The sequence below is a fragment of the Tenrec ecaudatus genome, chromosome 3 (genome assembly GCF_050624435.1).
Source record: "Tenrec ecaudatus isolate mTenEca1 chromosome 3, mTenEca1.hap1, whole genome shotgun sequence".
Lineage (NCBI taxonomy): Eukaryota > Metazoa > Chordata > Mammalia > Afrosoricida > Tenrecidae > Tenrec > Tenrec ecaudatus.
Genome location: NC_134532.1, coordinates 174,096,600 through 174,124,177, shown reverse-complemented (window position 1 = coordinate 174,124,177; position 27,578 = coordinate 174,096,600). Strand labels below are relative to the sequence as shown.

Sequence of the window (27,578 nt, the reverse complement as noted above, 5' to 3'; positions counted from 1 at the left end):
TTTATAAGGTTCAATTGCACACAGGGAATATGACCTATGCGAAAAACAAAAACAATCTTACAGGTATCAAATACTGAAAAAAGTTACCAGTTTATCATAATGTATTTAGAATCTAAGCATTCACAATCATCAGCAGGTCCAGTGTAATTTCAGGTGCAGTTGGGAATTCAGGAATCTTGGTGCAGTGAGCTTTGTAGGTAAAAGACATGCACACCTTTGTTGCTCATGGGATGGTTCTAAAATCGATGTCATTGGTCTCACTCTTGGCACTGACCTGGGTCACTCACTACGGCTGCTATTGTTTCTGATGTGAGTGCAAGTTCCTCTGACAAGAAATTCATGACTGTTAAAAAATGTCAACTTGACATACACGGTCCCTGGGACTTCATAGCCACCATGTTTTCTGCTCAACATCAATTACACACTTAGGGGATTGTATCGCTTCCCCAGAAACTTTAGTAGCTCTCATCACTCCTGTAGTTAACCACAGCCACCGTATCCCCTACTCCAGGGTCGCCTCTTCACCTCCTGTACTCCGGGATTCTATTTATTTATGCCCTCCCTTCTCCCAAGCTAGTATGACTATGTCATTTAAGCATAAGGCTGCTAACCAGGAGACAGGCTGTTCAACCCATCCAACCACCCTGTGGAAGAGGTTGCCTGCTCCCATAGAGATTTAGTTTCAGAAACCCCCAGGAGCAGTTGTAGCGTCCTATGGAGCAGCTACAAGTCGAAACTGACTCAATATCAGCGCTTTTGTTATGTTCTTAATGTCGTTTGTATCACTCTTGCAGATGCTGTGTTAGTCGGAGTTGACTAGAGAAACAAATTCATAGACACTCATATGTGTGTAAGAAAGAGCTTTATATAAATGAGCAATTTTATATGGAGAAAACATCAAGTCCGTAATTCCGATATTAGCCCATGTGTCCAATACTAGTCTATAAATTCCTCTTCAGACTCAGGCAACACATGCAATGACGCCGAATGCAAGATCACAAGCCAATGGGTGGAAAGTCTTGTGGATCCAGTGGCAGTGGAAACATCTCAGTGTTGGCGTGGGTCTTCACATGGTTCCTCCACCTCCAGGGCGCTGGCTGCATCAGTGCATCTACATGTGGCTTATCAACAGGAATATCTCTCAGAGATGAAGCAGATGGTCTGGGCTCCAGTGAGCGATGTAGCTCCATCTTGCCTCCAAATGAGGTCAAGCTGCGACCTGGTTGACAGGCTAGACTCTACCCCTTCCTCAAGGTGGCAGTACGTCACTGCCACAGATGCTAACTATAGCTTTAGGACAACAGAGGTGTGATTGCCTAGTGGGGGAGTTACAGAATTAGGACTCTCAAGAGTGACTGACAAAGCTTTCTATCTTGGTTTTGGTTTTTGTTTTGGTGTTCTAACAAAACTAAACAATATACACAGTAACTGTAAAGTTGACAGTATGCCAATTATCTTTCGACAAAGTTTTAAAAGACCAGTGGAGTGCTGCTACCTGGTGAAAGAGGGCCTGGTGAGGTTTTTGCTTGTCTTCCTTATCGAAGTAGCCACTGCATGGGAAATGCAGAGCAGAGTTCACGTCCCGGGCAGTGTGACTCAGCGTGCTGGTCTAGAAACTCACTTGCCTGTGGTGAATTCCATGAAATATGACAGGCGACAGATGACCTGTCAGAGAATCGAAACCCAAATATGTTGCACTAAGATGAGTAATATGAACGTGGTCAGTGGTACCATCAGTCAGTAAACATCTGAGACATGAAAAATAAAGCACTTTTGCCATGTTCCGGGTTATGCAGGCTTCGGTGTAAGGAATTCGTACCAGAAGAGTAATTAAGTACTTCATGGGCACAATGATGCAGAAGAGGATTCCTGGTGGTGGTGTGGTTATGGCTGGGCTGCTAACTGCAAGGTCAGTAGCTGCAAACCATCAACCACTCCAAGGAAGAAAGACAGGTCTTTCTACTCCTGCAAAGTCAGTCTTAGAAACTCACAGGGCAGCTCTACCTAGCTTACAGGGTCGCTGCGAGTTGGCATCGACACAATGGAGTGGGTCTGGCTGACTCAGTCTCCATCACACTCAGATAATGATTAACCTCCGTTGGTCCTCATCTGTAATGATGACAAGTAGTAACAGCTCTGGTCACCCCCAAGACTACTCTGAACCCTCGAAAGAGCTACACGGAGCACTGTGTGGTGCAAATGATTAACCGTGTGTATTAATAGGACAGGGTTCTCTAGAGAGAGACAAACCAGTTTGCCAGTAATTATATATAAATATATTTATAAAGATAGATATATAATTCAAGAAATAAACCGTTAAATAATATACAGATAGATAATACAAGAAATTAACAGTTAAGTTATAAAGCAGTGAGACACTAGCAGTCCTTCAAGTTTTTGAGCGCTGCCAGTTACTAGTCCCCTTCTGTAGAGAGAGCTGGGCTATATATACCCAGGCAGCAAACTGCAGGGCAGGTCCCCAACTGTCATCAACTGTCGGTCCCCAGCTCCAGAGATGAACATTCCAATCGTGTGGGCTTAAAGGGACCTCACCTTACAGCGACACAGTCCACAGGCTAGGCATCCCACAGGTAGTGTACCCCTTTAAACTGAGGCACAGAACAAGCAAGGCGAGGCTCACCGAGCCATTTATCCCTCTGCCCTTCAGTTAATCCTACTTGTGTTTATCGGCCAGGCTGGCACAATAAACTATAGCACCGTGTCATAACTCAAATCTAGTCCGCAGCCCTACAAAAGAAAGGCCTAGAAATTTTGTGCCCATGAAATTATTGGAGCATAATTTGACTCTAGAACCATATAGGGATTCCTTGAGGTGTAATCAATTTGTCAGCACAGTAATAAGCTACACAACTTGCAGATAACAGACACCAGATAATGTATTTTTATGAAAACCACTTGAAAGAATATAACATACAAAATAAAGTATGGCATTCTTTATTCACTCAAAATAATTGGAATGTTAAATGAAGGTAAAATGGTCTGTTTTCCACAAAGTTGTTAATATCCAAAACTGCTAGCCTATAACGAAAATGAAGCTAGGGTTTCTTTCTGACATTTTAGAATGATATATACACTCGACAATAGCATGGCCTCGTTTATCAGAACACATTCTTCTGGCCAGACACAGAAACGCAGAAGGAATTGCTCCTTTCACTTTTTACTAATGTTCTCATCAAAATTTTATTTCTAGAATTTATACACAAAATTGTTACACAAATTTAGAGGATTTTTCCTCACTCATATCTGAAGGGTTTCTCTCTCACATTTGCTATTGTATCATCTTTCCTTTGAAATATGAGAAAAATATGGAATCTCCTGAGTTAAATGTATACAGTCTAAGCCTTCTTTTAAAGTTATTTTTAAAAGTACCACAAACAATTACATAATACATGTCATCCTTACAATTTACAGACTTCTTTTAAGCATTATTCAAGTAAATCTGTGCTTTGTATGTTTACATTACATTCAAATTTGCCTTTTGCTTTTCACACTAAACTGTTTATCAATAAACTTTCCTCAATTATTAAACAAATGAAGCAAAATAGTCACTATGAAAATATAAACAGCTTCGAGTTTTCTCATTTTCGTTTTTTATGCATTCTCTGCCAACCAAGTCCTTTCCTGTTCTTCGGGGAAGTTAACAACCTTTTATCTTTGCAATCTCATCTTTCTGCGTGTGGCATCGGACACTGCAGGTTTTCTGAGCGCACGGCATTCGTTCCGCCAGATCAGTTGGCGCAGGGAAAATTAACAGCTCTGTTCGTCATCACTTCAACTTATTTCAACTGCATGACCACCTTAAAATAGAAATGGGGGGCGGGGGAGGGCGACAAAAATCAGTGATGTCAGCTGCAGTGCGGATATACTCGTATGCAAACAGAAAGGCTTTGGAATCGTGGGGAGAAGGGCGCGGAGGACTGGGGCGCAGACTCATGCACAGAAAGTGATGGCGGGTGCCTGCTGGGATCTGCAAGGCGGCATCATTGCATGTTTATGACATGCCAGGTGCTATGACATCCTGGGCTCCCGGGCATGTGGACCTGACCACCGGGGGAAGCTAAAGAACACTGAAGTCTACAGAGCACATGCTTCTAGGGATTAGTTCATGGCAAGCGAGCTTACTATGAACAGCTGACTACGGCACTGTGGGCCCTATGGGCAGAAGTCCATCCTCGGAGGGCAGGGGCTCAAACAGCACCTGTGGTGACGGCACAGGCCCCGCCAGGGCTCTGTCCAATTGTGCGCAGGACGGTTATGAGTCAGAGCCAACTCGATGGCACCACAGCGACAACAGAAAACAGCAGCCTTGGTAGAGTTATGGATTAGGCACTGGGCTGCTAACTACCAAGTCAGCTGTTCTAATCTACCAGCCGCTCCATGGGAGAAAAGTGAGGTTGTCTGGCTGCATACAGATTTAGTCTCAGAAGCCCAAGGCAGGGTTGCTGTGAGTCGGAATCGGGTCCATTGCAGTGGGTAATGACAGAAAGTCACATATCAAGATACGTTTTAAAACAACTCCTTCTCACAGTAGCAGCTGTACGTCACACTGATGAGCCCTGGTGACATCCAGGCTCATGCACTGGGCTGCTAATTGCAAGGTCAGCAGTTCAAAAACACCAGCATCTCTGGGAGAAAGATACGGCTCTGTTTCTGTGGAGAGTGGTCACCTCAGCAGTCCCCAGAGGGCAGTGCTCCTCTGCCGGACAGGGGTCACCCTAAGCTGAAAGCAACTCCATGGTAGTGAGGGTGACACGTGGTTACTGTCAACGTAGCTTTCTCTCTCTTTTTTTATTTACGTTTCCTGATTTTATTTATTTTCCAAAGCCATTTTATTGGGAGTTAATACAGATAACACATTATTCCATAGTTCAATCACATCAAGCAGTATTTGATACCACAATCAGTTTCAAAACAGTCTCTTCTTCTTGAGTTCCTTGGTATCAGCTAGCCTGGGCTTTTTCAATGTAACATTTTAAAAGTCATTGATTAGTTCTATCTTGTCTCACCCCGAGTTTGTCACAATAACTACAAGGTCTACTTTGTCTTCTGTAATTACAGGATTATACAAGAGCTGTTCTTATTATTTGTCCAGTAAAAATGTCTCTTCAGGATTGCAAACATTTTTTTTAACCACAAAAATTCTTGAGAATAGTTTCACAGCTTCAAGATAGAAATATTTTTACCACAAATTAGCACTAAAGCAAAATGAATCCAGATGTTAGCAGTTATTTTGCCTCAAAGAGCTGATGGATAAGCTATGTTCAAAACTAACAAATGGAAAGCTCTAAGTTATCATTAACTTAATATCTGAAAGTATATACAAAATGTATCAATAAGATACTTCTTGGCAGTTAACATTTTAGGAAAAAAATATTAGAAATTAAAATGTGGGTTTTTCTTTATTGCTCTAAGGGCATCAAAAGCATAAACCTGTAAACCAGATGACAAAATGAAATCAAATACCTTATTAGCCGCTTCCAAGGACTCGATCAGACTCTGCAGCTCTTCTTTACTCATCTCAACAGAATAGGGTTTAACTGCCCCCTTCTCCTTCACGTCCAGGTGAAGGGTTAACAGTGGCATTTGTAAGGTAGCAATCTTGTCACTAGAAAGAGCAAGCTGTTTAAAACAAAGAAAATGGCAAGTAGTAATTAAAAAGGACGATATTCAATATACACCAGAACTTAGTGACTGCACATTTAGGAAACCACAACAGCAAAAGCAAACAAACAAACAAACAAAACAACCTCCAAACAAGCACTCCTCATACTCAGGTCTAGGAACAGTTGTAAGGAGGGTGCAGGAGCGAGCAAGGCAGTGTTTCCCTTTGTTGTGCTTGAGGTTCCTTTGGGCCGCATCCACTCGATGTACCTAACAACAGCTCCTGCGTGGGGTTGTTGTTCACTGTGAGCTGGAATCAAGCCGAAGGCAAAGGAGTCTGGGGATTGCTGCCAAGTACAGGCAGAGTGGGAGAAATGCATCAAGCCCACACCCAAACTACTTATATTTGAACCCTAGAAACAGAAAGTGGAGAGAGTAGCTTAGGACAAAAGACAATTCCACAGCTTCCGGTGGGGCAGGGCTGTGCCTGGGAAACAGTGACTGTGACAAAGGCAGCAGGAGACAGGGTCCTAAAGCATGGGGGAAGTGCCCAGGGGATGACCATCCACAGAGAGACAAATGACAGGAACCTGGGAACGAATGCTTCCATTAAAACACTTAATTCATGACCAGCTGTCAACTAAACGGTGGAGAAAGGTTATCAAGACGACACCTTCAGTGACAGCCACTCATCAAAAACACTTGGGACCCCTACCTCACTTCTTACATTGTCCCACAGAGTATCTGTGTTAGACAGGGTTCTCTAGAGAGACAAAACCAGACTGCTAATAATTTTATATATATTTATACAGATCGATAGATATATAACACAAATAATAAACAGTTAAATTATAAAGCAGTACAAATGGCTCAGTGTAACTCACTCCCGTGAGAGAGTTGTGAGACACTGGCAGTCCTTCAAGTCGTGAGGGCCGCCAGGTCGGCAGTCCTCTGTAGAGCAATTCAGACTATCCAGGCACAGGCAGCAAACAGCAAGGCAGGTCACCAACAGTCAGCCAGATGACAGGGTCCGAGAGTCCCCAGCTCAAGAGATGTATAGTCCAATGGTGGGCAAAGCAGGTCTTAAAGGGACCTCAAATTACAGCAACACAGTTCACAGGTTAGGTGTCCCACAGGTAGTGCAGCTTGCAAATGGAGGCACAGAACAAGCAAGGCAACCACACACTGGTCCGATGATCAAAAAGCGAAAGACAAGAAAGGCGAGGTTCGCTGAGCCATTTATCACTCCACCCTTCAACTAATCCCACATGTGTTTATCAGCCAGGCTGGCACAATAAACTAACTACCTCAGTATCTCAGGAAAAGTGGAGGAGTCAAGTATGTATGTGACTACCGCTGTTTGAAACAAGCTCTGTAGCTTCACAAGCAGATTTTAAAAGGACACTTTTCCCCTGGAATTTGGCTCTGAAAACACCACAACAATTGAATCCTTATCTGTAGTACTACCTACTTGTCAAAAGATGACTTGAGGGTTGACAAGGGATTGCTGCCCTAAGGACCACCTTCAATGGCTCTTCCTAATCTTACATGTACAGTGAATCCAATCTTCACCTAGTTAGTGTCCCCGTGCTCTCTGCAACGCAAGGGTTCATAGCATCTGGGAAGAGAAAGCATCACCTCCAGACGTCTCCAGCAGGCCTCATTCTCAACATCGCCGTGACAAAGAGACGCATGGGTTATTCTCCGCCTACACTTGAATCTCACCAACGGTGAGCAACATGAGCCCTCCAGAGGAGAAAATCATTTCCAGATACTCAGAGAGGTTAATTTTTTCCCTATATGGAATTCAAATCTTTCTTATTGCAAATTATTCTACCTGAGCCCTTTCCCCAGCCTCTGCAGCCAGAAAATACCTTCATTCCCCACATCCCTGACTGAGTCTGCTAAAGCTAGCTGTCACTGACGAAAAGGTAACTACCAGAGTTGTACTAGGTTTTCTCATGTAAAATAGTCTTAAATCTTTCAAAAATTAACCTCATATATCACGAACTGAAGATCCTGATCATTCTTTTTTAGTTGAATTCTAATTTATTAAAATATGTATTAGGTTAGGCAGCCATAAAAAAAAAAAAACCAAAAAAAACCCACACCAAACTAAGTAAAAAGGATTCCTGGTCTAGAAGGAATTTACTAAATCTCCCCTCTGCTGACACCGCTGCATTTCCATCAAAAACGACAGCAGGAGGTATTGCCTTACATATATTGAAGTTACAGGAACTACACTTGTGATTGGCAGTGTGAGGGGGTCCCCCTCGCTCCAGAAAAAAACAAAAGCAGGAAAAAGCTCCGCTGGGTGGAGCTTTCGTAGTCTGCATTTTTCCCTGCTGGGCAAGCATCAAGCAACTCACCGAGTTCATGCACCCAGTGGCTGCCTGGGAAGGTTCTCTCTGGTCACAAAGAATTTTTTCATAAAAGCAGTTTCTCATGAATCTCTTTTTTTTTTTTGATGGCCAATTTAAGAGAACAGCATGCAGCTGTGAAATTTTGTTTCCTGCTTGGGAAAAATGGCACAGAGACTGTTGTAATGTTGAACACAGGTTACAAGGACAGCGCTCTGAGAAAAATCAAGTGGTGTTCTGGATCAAAAAAGGTGAAATGTTGATGAAAAACCTTGTTCTGAATGTCAGTCAACTTCCGAAACAGAGGAGAATGTTGACTTGTAGTGCGTTTAGAGTTATTCCAGCAGGTCAGACTGTTAATCTATTTAGAGGTTCTGAAAAGATTACATTAATAAAAGTCTGATTTGTGGCAGATGGGGGAATGGTTTTGCCACCACAACAATGCTCCTGTTTACGCAGCCATCTCAGTGTGCCAGTTTGGGGCAAAAAACAGCATGCCTCTCTTAACCCATGCACCTAATCTTGTTGCATGGGACTTCTTTTTATTTCCAAGAATGAAAAGTGACATGAAAGGACAGTGATTTGACGACTTAGAAGAGAAAAAAGGTTAAGTCTAAAAAATGTTTTGAAGAATGGAATTGTAGATTTGACAAATATACTCAATGTAATGAGAGTTCTTTGTAGGTTATAAGGTTGTTATGCCAAAAAATTAATAAAACATAGCTTTGAAAAAAAATTCTGGGTTTTTTGGGGTACCCCTTATCTCTGGAACAGTATAGCTTCCTTGGGGGAAGTTAAAGGAAAATACAATGCAAGAGATGTAGAGGAGACAAACAAACAAACAAGCTGAGTTATGTGAACACACCCAACCATTTGATCAGGACAATATGATCGAAGAGAGATGGCAAGAATGCTGAATGTAGAATTTGGTATCACCAATGTGGCAGCTCATAGATCATAAAGGAGAACTGACAATGAGAATTCAATGGATTTTCAAGAAGAAATAAATGGTGAAGCAATAATGACAAAGAAGGAGAGAAGTGGTTAAAAATAATTACAGAAGATTAGCTGGGGTTTTTCTAAATGAAATCAGAGATTTCAGTTGCTGGCAAACATTGACCCAAATGCTCATGGCCTTCCTAAAGTTAACAGGCAGCTTTGAGAATTACGAAATGTTACTGCAAAACATACGAAGGAGAAAAAGCAAAGGAGCATAGAGACACCCACACTAATTTTACTAGGTATGCCACACCTCTATTCCAAAGATCAATCTAGATCGGGGTCCTCAAACTTTTCAAACAAGGGGCCAATTCACTGTCCCTCAGACCTGTTGGAGGGCCAGACTTTAGTTTAAAAAAAAACCAAACTATGAACAAATTCCTATGCACAGTGCACATATCTTATTTTAAAGTTAAAAAAAAAAAACAAGGAAATGGGGCAAAAACACCCAGCGGGCAGGATAAATGCCCTCAGCGGGCCACATGGGGCCTGCGGGGCCGTTGTTTGAGGACCCCTGATGTAGATAATCCAGAGCCTTCTGCAACTGACAGAAGGAGGATCCCTTAGAATACACCATCTTAAAATACAGGAATGACTTGTGATCAACAAACGGCTGACCCAAGTTGCACTGTGGTAAAGCAAGCATTTCTCATACCTGCTACTAACAGTTCTCCTTCCTCTTTTCAATTTATAGTTGGCTAAACTTACATGAAGAGTCTCTCTTTAGGTGATTTCTGCTTAGGTTATTTTGCTTCATCACTGTGATTGACTGTAAAAGAACTGTAAACTTTGCACCATATTTCGTGTTCAATATGCCTCGAGTTTTTTATCACCTGCAGATCCAATAAGCACAATGCTCATGAAGATCTGGAAGAGCAGTGGTTCTCAGCCTTGCCAATGCTGCGAACCTCCAGTAGGTCCTCAGCTGTGGTGGCCCCAACCATACAATTATTTTCATTGCTCCTTCATAAACTCAGTTTGCTGTTAGGAATCGGGCGACTGCCATGAAAGGCTCATTCGACCCTCAAAGGGGTCACGACCCACAGGTTGAGAACGGCTGTTGAAGAGCATTGGGCCAAGGCCAAAACCAAAGAGACCTTTGAAGATGACACAAATTCAACTTTCTTTAGGTGGTTAGTTATGAACCCATTTATGGTGGAGTGAAATCTAATAATGACTCCGCTATCTCTGTACCTCCTACCAAGGACTGGGGGTGGGAAGGGGGGTCGTATGTAACAGGGTATGTGCAACATTAATATAAGGGACTGGTCGGTTTTAGTTCCCATTCCCTTGACTATAAAAGAGCTCCTTGAGAAGCAGGGGAAAAAAAAGAGTATTTCTGGGACCATCAGGAAAAAAGAGACATTAGTGGGGCATGTTTGAGATCCCTCCCTGCCTGAAGTGGCAGAGGCAGCCGATGCCATGCCAGAGGCAAGGAGACCATGACAAAGAGCTGAAGAGCAACACCAAGACTGTGAGACTGTGAGGCAGAGCAGCGGGAACAGGACCAGAGGGCGACTTGGCTGCTGGTTGAGAGGTGTTACTGTAGCCCATTGACTATATCCTTAACATTTTATGATCCTGACTTGGGGTCACCTGTTAACTTTCCTAAAAAAACCCTTAATTACAAGAATGGTCTTTGAGTTGTGTGTGACCATTGCTACGGATCGTGGGACCCAGCAGAGAAACAGTGATGGGAGGGCCAGTTCATGTCACAATGGGATAAAGGAGGACGGTACAGTGGAGACATGTCTGCCCTCTGCGTTGTGGCACCTGGCCTTGAGTTGGTGTGGCGCTGACTTCTCTCTTGAGAGAACCCACAAGCTCCTTCTCCCTGTGTAGCCAGAGGAGGCTAGATATAGCCTGATCCTTTCCACATCACCTACCTGTTATTTTCTTACATCTTAACCACAAGACAGGCGCACTCTAAAGTCAAGAAACACAGAGCATCTTCATCTTCATCTTCTGTTCTTATTGCTGTGTTTCCAAAAAGGATGAACACTGACCTAAATTTTTCTTTATGAGTTCTACTGATCATGACTCATCAAAATGTTTATAAAATGTGTCGACTAACATATAGTCTCCCCTGTTTGACACTTCTCATATTGCGCTATGATTTATGACATTTAATCATTTGTAACTCTAGTTGACTAAATTACTACCTATGTAATATTTAAAGCTACTCTGATAAGATTCGGATGCGTGCAGTACACTCATGTCCAAGTTGATGAAAAAGATAAAATGTAAATTACCTTTGATACTCCTTTGAGACAATATACTTTCAAAGTAAAAGAAAATTTAAGACATGATACTATGAAAATATTACGTATTTCTCTCAATTCAAAAAATAAATGTAAGCATACTCCTAATCTCACCTTTAGCTGCCAATCAAAGTCCTGCAGCTGGGCAGAGGAAATATCCACGATTTCCCCCAACAGAGCCTGCTTGATTTCATCCTTTCTGCTTCGCAAGCATTTCATGACGGCTTCCTGATGAAAAGAATTCAACTGACTCAACTGCTGAGATATCTATGAAAACAGAAACAGAGGGTCAGAAAGTCAGCAAAATGGCACTTTCTGTTTAAATGCACATACTCTTGTCTCATCTTGAACGTGACAATAAAAGAATTTAAAAAGATACTTCGATTAACACAAAACACAGGCCGCTCTGAAGAAGAAAGATGAAGATTTCTGCTCCTGTAAAGACTTACAGTGCAGGAAACCCATAGGGGCAGCTGCAGGCCGTCTTGAGTCACAAATGCATTGGAATTCACTCAATGCCCTCTAGCAAGACATACTTCCTGATGACGCCCTTTGCACAGGGTCTCAAAGACAAACTTCTTTCCGGACATGTGTTTACTATCAAGGACAGAAATTTAGAGTGCAGTTACCTCTTCATCAGATAAACTTTTGCCCACGACATCTTTGAAAAATGTGGTAATGTCTTCTCGAACGTGAATCCATTCTGCTGAATCCCAAACACTCTGATAATCTTGGTAGAGAGGATAAGCCCGGCCACAAATGCCATCAATCATTTTGTGAAGAAGCTAGAGGCAGGGGAAAAAAAGGAAGTCCATGTAATCCTAAAGTTGACTATAAAACAGATGTATCTTCAGCGAAGCAAACCTGTCAAGAGTTCATGTCATTTGCAACTGCAGTCCGGGTGAGTAAGTAATTAATTTTCTGATTATTTATACTAACTCAAAACTAGAGCTCTATCAAAAATCTCAGGTTTCGTATTATTATGTCCATTTACAAGAAGCTAAAATCTTGAGTAGAAACCCTACTTTTTACTCCTGCAAGGTCAGCAGTTTGAAACCACCCTCAGAGAAAAACGAGGCAGTCTGTTTCCATAAAGATTTACAGCCTGGGAACCCAGGAGGACACTCCCAATGGGATCCTATGAGTGAGAACCAACTGGATGGCACTGAGTTTGTAAAGCGCGTGCCAGTGAGGGCAGAGGTGGGTCAGTGGGTTTTCTAGGCAGGAGACCTAGGTTAGGTTCCCAGCAATGCATTGCTCAGTGGTGGCTTGCATGTAGCACTGATGCTGAATAGGTTTCATGGGAGCATCCACACAGTCTAGGAATAAAGATCTGGCCATCTGCTTCCACATCAGCAGCACATAGGACCACGTTGTACTTCTGGTTGCCGTGACTCAGCAACTAATCTCCACCACCAATTAGCAAGGGGGCTTTGGAAAATTTGTAGAAAACTTCTACTATCGTTTTAATGCCATCTGCCCAACTTTTTGAGGCCTCATCGTGCCTACGTTAAATGCAAAAACAAAATCCCTGCCATCGAGTCAATTCTGATTTTTAGCATCCCCATAAGACGGAGCAGAATTGCCACAGTAGGTTTCTGAGTCTTTAAATCTTTCCTCCTCCTCAACAGTTTTATTGGCAAATAATTGACAAATCAGACTTGAATAGTTTAATAGTTCAACCACATCAAGGGGGAATTGTACATTTATCAACACACCCATCCCAGAGCATTCCCTGATCCCATGGTTGATTTGCCACCAAAGTGAGCCGTGCAGTCAACGATAAGTGAAACACAGGGGCATAGAAGCTACAGGGAAAGATAACATAATGGGGGGGGGGCAACATAGAGGGGTGGGGGAGATAAGTTGGAGAGGACATCAAGGAGGCCAGGAAGGAAAAATGCTTGGAGACTGATTATGGAAGCAATGGTACAATTATGTTTGGCATGAGTGAACTATGAAATGATATGACATATGTATTAAGGCCCAAGCTACAGCAAATAAAAAAAAATTTTTTAAGCATAGATCTAGGAAGGAGGTCTGGGCTAGCACTAAATCCTAACCCCAACTTAAGAACAATCAGTTGTTACATCATGGCCGTGTTCGATACTCACCTTCATGAAATGATCACTGAAGGTCAGGGTGCTACAACAAAGTGTGGTGAAGAAAGTAGACGGTGCTCGAATAGCGACTGGGGTCTTACAGGCTTGTAGTCAAACAAGAAGCTATCTAAGCAAGGAATCAACTAAGTCCACCCCGAAGCACACCAGCTAGTGTGATCCACAGATGACAATTATAAAATTCAAATATGGTGAAAAGTATCGGAGCAAAAATTATGAACACCAATTTGCAGAAAGCTCTTGAGGACAGTGGGAGCCCCAAGCCCCTCTGCAAAGTATACAGTCAATCCAAGTCACTGGCAGTGCCACAGTAGACAAAGACAAGAGTCCGGAACAGCCCTCCTAGCAGGCAGAGACCACTGTAACCTGGATTATACCAGATAGGACTTACAGGAATTTGTTCTGGGGGCAGGCATCTCTTAGATGTTCCATTACAGAAACTTCTTCCCTGGCTTCTCTTCTCCCTCTCACCTATTATTTATATGTTTGCCTTTATTCTTATGTGGTCTTATTTTTACCACCTCAGTGGGATTTGTTTTTCATTGTTTTCTGTGGGGTTTCCCAGCTGTGATGGTTAGGAGGATGTATGATAATAACTGATACAGGTGTGAGAGGTAGGGGGTGAGTGATCACGAAGGGGAGGGGACACCATGTCTGTAAATCTTTACGGGAGCCTCATCTTTCTTCCTCGGAGTGGCTGGTTAATTTTGAACTGCTGACCTGTGGCTATCGGGCCAAAGTGTTATCTACCTAACCAGTAGAGATCTCATATATAATATTTCCATATTTCTCTCATGTTTCAAACCCACTATTGTGGCTGCCAAACAATACTTGGAATCCAGTGCTTTTGCTCTGGAAAGACTTCTTTGGACCCTTACCTGCTGCGTTGCTCTTCCTCTCACAGAACTGCCAGGTAACCTGGTGTGCTTGCTTGCCTCCAAGGGCTCTGGCTGGGCCTCCCTCAACAATCTACCTTCTCCCATTATGGCACTTGGCATGCTGTCACTTCGGTGAAAATGCTAGCTGAATGAATGAAAGAAGCTGCTTCCACCACCCCACTTCTTGGACAGTGCATACATATTTAAGAAAATATTTCAGCGACCCAGGCTCACTGCCGTCGAGTCAATTATGACCTGTGGTGACCCTCTAAGACAGCATAATACTGTCCCTATGGGATGTGTTAAATCGGCACTGTTTGGGGATCGTGCTGGTGTGTAATCATAATGAAACTGTCCTCGAGAGAACTGGTCCTAGTTTTGTTGTTGCTGTTCGTGTGATCTTGGGAGTAGGTGTCGGTTTCTGGGTCTCCTCCAGTACCCTGGTAACCATGGTGTGGTTGCAGTCAGTACTGCACTGCAAGCAGCAGATGGAAACGTTCAGTTCTATACACTCTGGTTTTGAGAGGGGCAGCGGGTGACAACCTCATCAACACTGGCTTTAGGAGTCCTGTTTGTGGCTGGGTTGGATGGGAAATGATCCAAGAAGGGAGGAAATACAGAGGGTGGGCAAAGGGACAAAGGTGAATGTTCTGGCTTCTTCTTTTCTCCCTTCTCTTGGGATGGTCCAAAGAAAAGGAGTCCAGAGTGAGGTCATTTGGTCACAGCTACGTGGCCAGGAGGGGAAGGCTGTGTTTGCCAGGCTCTCACAAGCCTTTTTAACCACCAGTGACTTCCTGAGGACACGGCTCCACTCCCCGTCCGCACTAATGTGAATGTCGCGGTCATTTCACTTCCTTGGTCGCTCTCCCCCAGCTCCTGGTCGCCGTCAAGGGCACTGGCGGGCCTCCGGGGCGTTCACATTCAATGAAAGGGACGTGCAGGCGGGACTGAGCGCTCCGGACTGCGCGTCAGCGAACGGGCAGCAGCGAATCCGCGTCCCTAACCAGCCTCCCGTGGTCCTGGGTCTCGCAGGGGAGCGGGCGGCCGGTCCCCAAGTGGGTGCAGGGCGTCCCGGCAGGTCGCAGAGCCTCGCCTCGCCGGCGACACCCCCGGCCTCCGCCACCTCCGTTCCACCAACGCGGAAGGGGGCAGGCCACCCGAAATCACGCCCCTTCCGCCTCCCAGTCCCCGGATCCCAGCGAGCCCCGCCGCGGGGCCACCGGCTAGACCTGCACGCCAGGCCGCCCTACACTCGGGCGCCGCGCCGGCGACCGCGCCCCTCACCTGCGGGCCCAGCTCCGCCGGCACCTTCTGCAGCCGCCACAAGGGCGTCCCCTCTTCCGGCTCCATCCTGGGTTTGAGAACTGGCCCGGGTCACGTGGGAAGAAGGCCCTGCTCTCCAGCGGAGCAGCCCGCTCGCCCATGTGACTCTCCGCGGTTAAGGCGGGGCCGGGGAGGCGGGGAGGCGGGGCCGCGGGGAGGCGGGGCCGGGGAGGCGGGGCCGCGGGGAGGCGGGGCCGCGGGGAGGGCGGAGAAGCCACCGAAACTCTAATGCGCGTGCGCAGGGCCACAGTATCCATTCTGGGCAATCAAGGCAAATAATTTTGTGTAGCTTTGCCGAAATACCCTCAGATTATAACATTGTAGGCCTTTTCGCAAATGTCAACACAGAATGCAAATTTCTGTAGAATTGGATTGAATTTATACAGCGCTCTTTATTAGAAAACAGCCTATTTTGGGATCACTCAAACCTGTGAGCTGGGAACTTCAGGTATAACTTGTCCTAATATGCCTTCTTGGGGAAAGTAAGCAATGATTTTTTACCAGCTAAACCAAAATAAATAAAGCACATACCCACCCACATGAGGCCCTTAGTATTCTAAGAAAAAGAGGTAATTGTATCCTCTTTTTATGAGTAACAAATATGATTGAGAAGGTACTAGGGTTGTCAGTTTCAGCCAATAAAAATATGTTTTTATTTATTGTATTTTAAATGTTAAGTTAAATATGAAATTTCAAATTCTGAGAGAATGATTTGGTAGAAGTATGCGCTAAATATTGCATAGTGTATAATTCAAGCAAAAAAGTATTGGTTGTTCATGTGAAAGTCACATTTAACTAGGTGTCTCCTGTATTTAGCTCTAGTAGCACACTGGGGAACGCTGGGCTGCTAACCAAAATCAAGGCCAAATGCTTTGGACCCACTTAACTGCTCAGCGCCAGTAGGGGAGAAGGGAGGGGAAGGGAATGAGGCTGTCTTGCCCCAACAAAATGTTCAGTCTTGGGAAATCTATGGAAGAGTTCAACTCTGCCCCATAGGGTTGCCACAACTTGCAGTGGGCTGGTTAGTAGTGGGCCTTGGGTTGAGTCCTGATGCCCAGACTAGAGGAATGACAGGCACCTAAAGCAGTGGAACAAAGGCAGGCTGTAGAGTGACATTCTTAACATTGGACTTGAGGCAGACTAGCCAAAGAAACTTCATTTTCGTTAGCTGCTGAATGACCTGCCTCCTTCCTGCTCCAAAGTCGCACTAGTGGTTGATTTTAGAATAAACTCTCATGTTCTAGAGGTCATAACATTGTAATGAATAATAGTGTTCCTTTTTATGTTGTAACCAGGAACCAGGTTGTTATCATCAATGCTGTGACCTGTTACACTCACTCACATTACTTTTGCTTTCTGTTTCTGTCCACGCTTGCTTATATCCTAGATAATGATGAATGGGGTTTTGCCTTTAAAGATGGACTGAAATGTGTACTTGGGACTGCAATCAAAGACTTGCTTTTAGATTCCAGCAGTCCAGTTGTAACCAAATAAAGACTCTTCTAAATTATCAAGACATTATAGTGACTGTCACTTATTTAAACCCATAACATTCTAATCTAAAATGCAAAGAGCCTTCTTATGACTTCTCATCTGTTAAACAATGCTGACTTTAATCAGGTGCTGGTGAACTAGGTAAAAAGACAGTCCCTGCCATCCAGCAAGGAGCCCTGGTGGCAAAAGGTGTCAAATCCCTTGTTGGGCTGCAAACCATTGTTTGAAAGCATCAGAGGCTCCCAGGGAGAAAGATGAGGCTTTTCACTGCGGTCAAGGGTTACAATCTCAGAGACTCTCAGGGATCGTCTTCCTCTGTCCTCTAGGCTCTCCATGAGTTGGAACAGAGTCAATGGCAGTAAGTTGGGCTTTGGAGCTTGCCGTAGAGCAGTGCACAATAACTGGGAGACAGAAACAAAAATTATAATCTACCATGTAGACTCGAGTATAAGCCAACCCGAATATCAGCTGAGGCACCTAATTTTACCACAGAAACTGCATGAAAAATATGCTGAAAAACTTGGCTTACACACGAGTATATATGGTAATTTCAGAACCCTGGTGGCCTAGTGGGTTATGTCAGGCCGCTAACCCCAAAGTAAGTAGTTCACACCTACCAGGTGCTGCAAGGGAGAAAGATGAGACTCTTTTCCCATAAAGAATGACACACCCAGCAACCTTAAGGAGCAGTGAGTTATACTCTGTTCTTTGGAGTCAAAGTGGACTTTCTGACAGTAGGTTTTGTTGTTGGTTCCTCCTGCGCCCCTCTTGGAAGTGAAAATAAAGAGAAATTTATGGACTAGTATTGGACATATGGGGTAATAATATTGGACGTGAGGACTTGGGCTGGGCTGAGATGTTTTCTTAATGTACAATTACTCTTTATATAAAGCTCTTTCCCATACACACGAGTGTCTATGAATTTGTTTCCCTAGTCCAGCGTTTCTCAACCTGTGGGTTGTGACCCCTTTTGGGGTCAAATGACCCTTTCACTGGGGTCGCTTGATTCCTAACAGTAGCAAAATGACAGTGATGAAATAGCAACGAAAATAATTTTATGGTTGGGGGGTCACCACAACATGAGGAAATGTATTAAAGGGTCACGGCATGAGGAAGGTTGAGAACCATTGATCTTGTCTACCCAGACTGACAGACACGATAGCACAGAAGTGCATGCTTCACAGGGTTTCCAAAATCATCATCTTTATGGAAGCTACCTGCCACATGTTTTTGTCTTGAGGAGGGGCTGCTGTGTTCAAATGGCAGCCTTGGGTCAGCAATGCAGTGCTTCATCACTGTGCCGCCACTCACTCACTCACTCACTCACTCACTCACTCACTCACTCACTGCCACGAACTTGATTCTGACTCGTGGCAATACCATCGGATAGAGTAGAACTGCCCCTGTGGGTTTCCAAGATTCCAAATCTCTATGGGAGCAGAAAACTTCCTTTTTCTCCTGGGGAGTGGCTGGTGGTTTCAAACTGCTGACCTTGCTGCTCATCTGTTCTCCAACTCCGCTCCCTCCATTGGCCTGAGGTGTGGCTCCTGCGTGGTTGTAGGCAATGCATCACGGGAAATCCTAGCTTTCAACCTGCTGCCAACTACAAGCCAGTGCCCGATAGTTTACATTATGCTACAGACCCAAACTCTGGGTCAGGTTTTGGGCTATTACCCTCCAGGAAGTTGTTTCAATCCTAACAGCTCTTTCTCCCGAGAAAGAAGACGGCTCTGTGTTCCCATAAAGACTTACTTTCTCAGAAATTATTGAACCACTATGAGTCAGATTTGACTCCCAACGTCAGTGAGTTTTGCGGAGCCTCACATTCCTACTACTAGTTTCCTGGTGAGAAAATATTAATAACCACCAAATTTTAGTACAGCAACATGACATTTATTTGTTGCTTATATAACTGTCTGATGCTAGTGAAGATGGATGAGAGGCTGGCCCTTCTAGTCTCTTCGACTTCCAAGTTCTATGCAATCAGTGCATGAGAGGAGAACGGGTGTAGTAGATTAAATAGAAGCGGTTTTTTTTGTTTTGATTTGTTTTAATCATTGTATTGAGGGCTCATACAACTCTTATCACAACCCATATGTACATCAATTGTTTAAAAACACATTTGTACATTCATTACCCTCATCATTCTCAAAACATTTGCTCTCCACTTAAGCCCCTAACATCAGCTCCTCATTTCCTCCTCCCTCTCCCTTATGAACTCTTGATATTTATAAGTTATTATTTTGTCATATCTTACACTGCCCGGCATCTCCCTTCACCCACTTTTCTATTGTCTGTCCCTGAGGGAGGAGGTTATATATATAGATCGGTTGTAATCGCTTCCCCCTCTCTACCCCACCCTCCAGTTTGTTTGCTTGTTTTTAATGTGCTAGACCTAGAAATAGTGTGCTTACTTTCATCCACATTCCATCATCACTCAGAGCCTTAGTACATTACAATCAAAACTTGAAAATATAGGTTAGTTGTGTGCACAAGACACAAGCCATGGTATTTTCAGATGCCTCATATGCATGTGAAAGTTGGATATTGACTAAGGACGACTGAAGAATCAGGGCACTTTAAATATGGTACTGATGAAGAATATTGAAAGCACCATGGTCTGCCAAGAGAACAAACAAACCTGTCTTGGAAGAAGTACAACCAGAATGCTCCTGAGAGGCAAGGATGGTAAGACTTTGTCTCATATACTCTGGAGATGTGCTTGGGAGAGAACCATCCCTGGAGAAGGACATTATGCTAAATGATGCAGAGGGGCCGTGAAAAAGAGGAAGGCCTTGCATAGGATGGATTGACACAGTAGCTGCAAAAGTGGGCTGAAACAAGAATAGTTGGGAGGATGGCACAGGACCAGGAGGTGTTTCCTTCTGTTGTACATGGGCGTGCTGTGAGTGGAACCAACCTGCCAGCACTTGGCAACAGTGGGCTAAGAAGAAAAGCAATAGAATTTGATAAACCCATAGTTGTCTATATTGCAATCATGCTTTTAAAAAGACAACAGGGAACTTTTAATACAAGACATAACTGTGTTAAGCCCGGTTGTATAGAGAAACAAATTCAGTGACACTAACATGTGCAAAAGAGAGCTTTATACGAAGTAGTTATATATCAGGTAAACATCCCAACCCAGTACAGAACAAGCCCTTAAGTCCGACAATAGTCCATAAATCCCTCTTCAGACCCACATAGCCACATGCAATGATGCAGAATGCAGGGAGATCACAGGCTGGTGGGTGCAAAGTTGTGTGAATCCAATGGAGGTGTCTCTGAGCAGGAAGGTGAAGCAGAGAGAAAGGAGGGAAGTTCCTATGACCCACCTTTTCTTTTTCCTTATGACTAGGAGAAGACTACACCACCAGGAGGTAACATCAGTCTGTGGCCTGATTGACAGGCTAGACTCCACCCTTACGCTTTTGTATCTTCAAGTTGACACAAACATCATGTAACTACTACACATGTCAACCTTTTTACCAGTCATTTTGTTTTCACATGTTCATGAGCCGCAATCATGCTTGTTGGTGGTTGTCTCCAAAGAGCATTCTGGTCAAACTTCTTCCACGACAGATTTGTTGGTTCTTTTGGTAATCCATGGTGCATGCAATATTTTTGCCAATACCAGACATCAAGTACATCTATTTTTATTCAGTATGATAGGTAGGTTTACTGTACCAATATGGCCAATGAACACATGTGGGATTAATTGAAGGGCGGAGAGAGAAATGGCTTCACAAGCCTTGCCTTTCTTGTCTCTTGCTCTTTGATCATTGGACAGTGTGCGGCTGCCTTGCTTGTTATTTGCCTAAATTTGCAAGCTACACTACCTGTGGGACACCTAACCCATGGACTACGTCGCTGTAATTTGAGGTTCCTTCAAGACCTACTTCACCACACTGTTGGAATCTATATCTCTTGAGCTGGATACTGTCAGACCCTGTTATCTGGCTGACTGTTGGTGACCTGCCTTGCTGTTTGCAGCCTGTGCCCAGATAGCCTGAATTACTCTACAGAGGACTACCCGGTGACCCTCAAGACTTGAAGGACTGCCAGCGTATTAGCTGTCTTATGGAAGTGAGTTGCACTGAGCCATTTGTACTGCTTTATAGATTGATTAATTAATTGTTTATTTCTTATGTTATATATCTATCTATATAAATATATATATATATTTTAATAGCGTCCTGGTTTTGTTTCTCTAGAGATCCCTGTCTAACATATTCAACCTTCTTTATTCAGTGTTCAACTTTCACATGCATATGGGGCAACTGAAAAATACCATAACTTGGAACAGGTACACCTCAGTCCACAAAGTATCATCCTTGTTGTTCAACTTTCTAAAGAGGTTTGAAGCAGCAGATTTACTCAGTGCAACACGTTTCCTCTTGACTGCAGCTTTGCTAGGCATTAATTGTGGGTTCAAGTAAGACAAATTTCTTGACAACTTCAACCTTCTCTCCTTTGATCATGATGTTACTTATTGGTTCAGCTGTGAGGATTTTGGTCATTTGCATGGAGGTATAATCCATACTGAAGGCTGCAATCCTTCATCTTCATCAGCAATTGTTTCAAGTCCTCCTCACTTTCAGCAAGCGAGGCTGGGTCATCTACATATTGCAGCTTGTTAATAAGCCTTCTTCCAATCCTGAAGCCACATTCTTCTTCAAATAATTCAGCTTCTCTGATGATTTGCCCAGCATACAGATTGAGTAAGTATGGTGCAAGGATACAACCCTGACGTACACCTTCCCTGGTTTGAAACCAGGCAGTGTTCCATGGTTCTGGTCCCACAACTGCTTCTTGATACATGTATAGGTTCTGCTTGAACACAATGAAGTGTTCTGGAATTCCCATTCTCTCAAGGATAACCAGAGTTTGTTATGATCCACACCACCGAATGTCTTGTCATAGTCAATAAAACACAAGTAAATATCTTTCTGTTATTCTCTGCTTTCAGCCATGGTCTGTCTAACATCAGCAAAGATCTACCTTGTTCCACACCCTCTTCTGAATCCATTCTGAATCTCTGTTTCCTGTCGATGTACTACTATACACTGTTAACAGGCTCAGAAACCCAGAGGGGGTTGTTATGCATCCCATTGACTGGCTGGCAGTGAGTTTTTAATTTTTTATTAATCTTTTAGTGCCTTTGTGGTTGGTACAAAAAGTTGAATAATAGTTGTATCGATTAGATTTCTCTGAAGGTGGATAGATATAATCTGAACTCAGATAGCATTGTACTTCTTGATGGAGTTAGTGAGCTCCTTTCTGACAATAAATGCTACACCATTCTTCTTGATTATGTTTTTCCCAGCATAGTAATGCATATGAGTTTCCCTTACAAAAAGGCCAATATCAGTCCATTTCAACCTACTAATGCCTAGGATATCAATCTTCATGTATTGCATTTCATGTTTTACTACTACCAGTTTTCCTAAAGTCATACTTGGCACATTCCAAGTTATAATCATTCGAACATTTTTGCAGCTGTTTGTCTTTACATCAAGTCATGCCCTACCAGCAAATGACTCCGAAGGCTCCACTCCCACAGGCTTTACTGGATTCATGTCGCCATGGTTGACTCCCCTCCAAGAATTCAGCTTCTTCAGTCCCATTTCCAGTGCCCTTGGTCTTGGACCTGAAGGCAGATTCCCCAACAATGTTCTGTTCCATGATTAGACTTCAGTATTTGAAAATGCTTCAAAGCTAGGCATAAGGTTTTCAGCGGTTGCTTCCTTGTCTGTTCTCAGTCTAGAAGCACTGATGAAAATGGTTCACTTTGGGTGACCCTGCTGGCATTTGAAATATGGTGACAAAGCTTCCTGCATCACGGCAACACACAAACCACCACAAGATGAGAAACTCATAGAGACCTCTATGAAATTTCTGAGACTGTAGTCTTTAAAGGAGCAAACAACCTCATCTTTCTTCCACAGAGCAGTTGCTGGGTTTGAACTCTCCATGTTTTGGGTTTGGGCTAGCCATCCAACCCTCAACAACATGAGCGAGGTTTTCAGTTTCTCTCGCTCTTCAAGTATTGTATTTCTTTATGTAACAATGTTATTTTTCAAAAGGATGATTAATGAAAATAACTTCAAATGAAAGAAAATGGAATAGATAAAAATTCCTCTCACATGGTTGATCTATTGACTCAGGTCAAATTCATTCAAGAGATAGTTCTGGATAAAGAAAGAGCAGAGCATGCTTTCCTTTTGACTGTCAAGATAAATCCTGGCAATCTCTTTCTTTTAGACTCCTTTTTAACTAGCTCTCGCCCTCTTAACACTATCTCGTTGGACTCTTAATCAAGATTTAAGAAATACTAGAAATCTCTGTTTCAGAGGGTAATTCTGCAAATTGCATTCTCTATCATTATGGCTACGTCTGTCGCAACAGTTCAGGCCAGATTCAGAAGAGGATGTGGAATAAGGGATATCCTTGCCAGTGACACATGAATGAAATTTGAATTTTTGAATTAAAGCAGAAGATATCAGAAAGATGTTCACTTGTGTTTTATTGACTATACAAAGATATTCAACCGTGTGACTCATAAGCAACTATGGACAGCCTTGAGAAGAATTAGAACTCCAGAACACTTCATTGTGCTCATGGAGAACCTGTACATAGATGAGGCAATTGTGTGAACAGAACAGGGAATGCTGCAAGGTTTCAGATCAGGAAAGGTGTGTGTCCGGGTTGTATCCTTTCACTATACTTGTTCAATCTGTATGCTGAGCAAATCAAATCATCAGAGAACTGGATTATATGAAGAAGAATGTGGCATCAGAATTGGAAGAAGGCTTATTAAAAACTTGCAATAATAACCCCCCCCCTCCCGTGGGTGAGTATGAGTTATGTCTCCACAGAATTGGGAGTGTGCACATAGACCCACCAACGCGCAGCAAACCTTGAGGGCAACGTAACCACGTGGAGAAATGCATGAACAGATTGGCTACAGGGTCGGCCCAATCAGAGCCAAACTGACCCCTCCCTAGAAGCATGTGCTACAGAGGACAACACTAAACCTACAGGCTGGGAAGAGGGGCCACCATACCACGCCCACACAGAAACAAACCAAGAAGGACAAAGAGAGAGGGATGGTCTACACACCATATTGGCACACCAAGCCTGGTGGACGACTTCCCTGCGTGGAGCTGCTAAGACACAGAGGATTGATTGTAGGGCCGACAACAGCTCAAGACATCTCTTCCCCTTACTGGAGCATACCACGACAGAGGACAATAATGGGGACATGCGGCGGGGAGTTAGTCCAGTCTGAACCCCCTGCAGTGGACTGAACCAAGAAGGGCACATAACAGATCAGCAATTGGAGCCAAGTCAAGCCACAAAGCCCCTAAAGAGCTCCCCAAATAGACTTTAGGCTAGGAAGGGCAGTTCGCGGAATTCCCCAGGGACCAGGGGGAAGATAGTGATAAAGGTCAGCGACAGACCTGGAGTTACGTATGTTTTTCCTTTTTAAAAAAAATATCTTTAGTTTCTTTTTGTTTGGTCTATGTTATTGTTCATGTGCTTACTTATACGATAGGCATGGGAAGCAGGCTTGAGGAGAAAGCAACAGGACTGACAGTCCCAGAGGGATTTGGGGGAGAAGGAGGTGGAGGAAGGGAGCGGTGAGCAAACAATGCCATAGACGGAGGAACAAGTAGGGAATTAAAATCAATAACAAGGAGGACATAGAGATCCTGGGGGTTTGGAGCAATAGCAATCTAGCAGAGAAGAATTACTGAGAGGTGGAAGTAGAATGAGCATGGAGGAGGGACAAGAGTAAGGTAAAAGGAAACAGAGAAAAGATCTAGGAAGCAAAGTTATGGATAGAGGTATAAGCATAGTTTTATACATATATAAATGTTAATTCATAAAAATAGAAGTATTGGCCTATGTACATATATTTATATGGAAGTACACTGAGGTAGTGGATGGACTTCAGGCCTCTGCTCATACCATCCCTCAATACAAGAACACTTTGTTCTGACAAACTGGCATTCTGTGATGCTCACCCTTCCAGCACAATTGCTAAAGACAAAATGGGTGCATAGGCAAAAGTGAAGAAATCAGATGGTGCCCAGTTATCAAAAGATATAGCATCTGGGCTTGAAGGCATGAAGTTAAACAAGTGGATATCTAGCACAGAAGTAACAAGCCCACATGGAAGAAGCACATAAGCCTGTGTGATCATTAGGTGTCATTGGGACCAGGTAACAGGCATCAAAAGACCCATAAGAAACCAACAAACAAAAAGCCATATTGTTGAGAATGAGAAGGGGCAGAGCAGAGACCCAAAGCCCATCTGTAGACAAGGGGACATTCCCTCACAGAGGGGTCACAGGGAAGAGATGAGTCAACCACTGATGAAACACGTGATTTTCCTCTGGTTCCTTGAGACTTTCTCACCCCCCACTATCGTGACCCCAGTACAGCCTTTCACTGCGGGTTAGACCAGAGCATGTGCACAGGTACAGAGAAGAGATAAGAGCTCACAACACTTAGAATCCAGGAACAGGAATGGGAATAGCAATACCAGAAGCGTAAAGAGAATGTGGGGGGAGGAAGGGAGGAAGGTGGAACTGATCTCAATGATCAGTATATAACCACACTCCCCACTCCCACCCCCATCCTCTCCAGGGGGATGAACAGCAGAAACCAACCTTGAGGTCGGTGGCCGCAGTTAGTGTAAGATAGAAAAATAATAATAATTTTTCAAGGGGTCATGAGGGTTGTGGGGGAGGGAGGGAAAAAAGACAAGCTGATACCAAGGACTCAAATAAAAAGTAAATGTCTAGAAAAGATGATGACAACTGTGGAGGTTACATAATCTGTCAACTTGTGAAGTTGGTGAAGTTTAGCCTGTCAATCATGTTGCAGCTTGATGACCTCATTTGGAGGCACCTCAGAGATAAATAGCTTTCTGGAGGCGGGACACACAGACACTCTCTGAGACATTCCTATTGACAAGCCACATGGAACTACACTGCTAGAAGCAGACACCTGGAGCTGGAGGAGCCATGTGGAGACCCATACCAGGGCTGAGATGCTTCCACCATGAGACTTTCCACCCACTGGCCTATGATCTTCCTGCATTCCTGCATAGCTGCATGAGTCTAAAGAGGAATTTATGGACTATGGGGGTAATATCAGACTTATGGACTTGATCTGGGCTGGACTATTTTCTTAATATATGATTGTTTTGTGATTTAAAGTTCTTTCTTACACACATGAGTGTCTATGAATTTGTTTCTCTAGTGTACCTGGACTAACACAGCAACATATGTACAAATATACTTGATACAACTGATGTACGGATTGTTATAAGAGTTGTAAGAGCCCCCAGTAAAATGATCTTTTAATTTAAAAAAAGAAACTTAAAAAAAACTTGCAATATGCAAATGACCAACCTTACTTACTGAAAGCAAAGAGGATTTGAAGCAGTTGCTGAGGAAGACGAAGGATTGAAGCCTTCACTATAGATTACAATACAATGTAAAGAAGGTCAATATCTTCTCAACTGGACCATTATGATGAATGGAGAAAAGGGTGAAGTTGTCAAGGATTTAATCTTATTTGGATCCACAAACAATGCTCACCGAAGCAGCAGATGGAGTGAAGTATCACATTGGTTAAATCTGCTGCTCCAGAGGCCTTTCCAGTGTTTCAAAGCAAGGCTGTTACTTTCAGGACTAAGATGTCCCTGATCCAAACCAGGATGTTTTCCACTTTTTTCATATTTATGTGAAAGTTGGACATTGAATAAGGAAGACTGAAGAAAACTTGATGCATACGAACTCTGGTGTTGACAAAAAATATTGTAAGTACCATGGACTGCAAAAAGAACACCTGGATCAGTCCTGGAAAAAGTACATCCAGAATGCTTGGTACACCATGCTTGGTAAAGTGGAAGGGCAGCAAAAGAGAGGAAGGCCCTCGGCTAGCTGGATTGACACTGGGTAGTATTCTGTTCTGTTGGACATGGGGTACCTATGAGTGGGAACAGACTGGACGGGACCTAACAGCAGCAACACCATCGTTATGGATAAAGAAGCTCTATCAGGTTCCATGCGGGGCTGCGAACAGAAAGGTCAGCAGTTTGAAACCCCTGGTTGTATGGCAGGAATAGAAGCTTTCTACTCTTTAAAGTCTTGGAAATCCAAAGCGTTGCTACTTGAATTGCAATGAGTTGGAATTGACCTGTATGGCAGTGAGATCATTAAGCCTAAGGAGCCTGGGTGGGATAATGGGCTATGTAGTGAGCTGGTAACCACAAGGTTAGCAGTACCAACTCACCAGCTACTCTGTGCTCTGTGGGAGAAAGAAAAGGCTGTCTACTTCCACAAAGATTTAATGTCTCAGAAATCCCAAGGGCCAGTTCTACTTTGTCCTAGAGTTGCTTTAAGTTGGAATTGACTCGATAGCTGTGAAATCATCATAACTTGAGTTTCACTAGTTAATTTCAGATGATAACTTTTCTTAACTATGTCCCTAAATTTTGAGGTT

General features: G+C 43.5%; 1 protein-coding gene across 2 annotated transcripts in view; it reads right to left on the bottom strand.

The window, feature by feature from the left end:
• Nucleotides 1-2,939: 2,939 nt before the first annotated feature.
• Nucleotides 2,940-27,578, bottom strand: part of COMMD8 (COMM domain containing 8) — a 63,496-nt gene continuing 38,857 nt past the window's right edge. Inside the window, exons 1-5 of one of the 2 annotated variants that reach the window (XM_075544374.1) lie at nucleotides 15,525-15,682; nucleotides 11,872-12,027; nucleotides 11,357-11,509; nucleotides 5,485-5,640; nucleotides 2,940-3,818 (exon numbers count right to left, since the gene is read on the bottom strand). In XM_075544374.1, coding sequence (XP_075400489.1) covers nucleotides 3,798-3,818; nucleotides 5,485-5,640; nucleotides 11,357-11,509; nucleotides 11,872-12,027; nucleotides 15,525-15,590 — 552 coding nt within the window. In that variant the 5' untranslated portion in view covers nucleotides 15,591-15,682 and the 3' untranslated portion in view covers nucleotides 2,940-3,797. Of the gene's footprint in view, nucleotides 3,819-5,484; nucleotides 5,641-11,356; nucleotides 11,510-11,871; nucleotides 12,028-15,524; nucleotides 15,683-27,578 lie in introns of those variants that run through there. The other variant, XM_075544375.1, reaches the window with a different exon arrangement.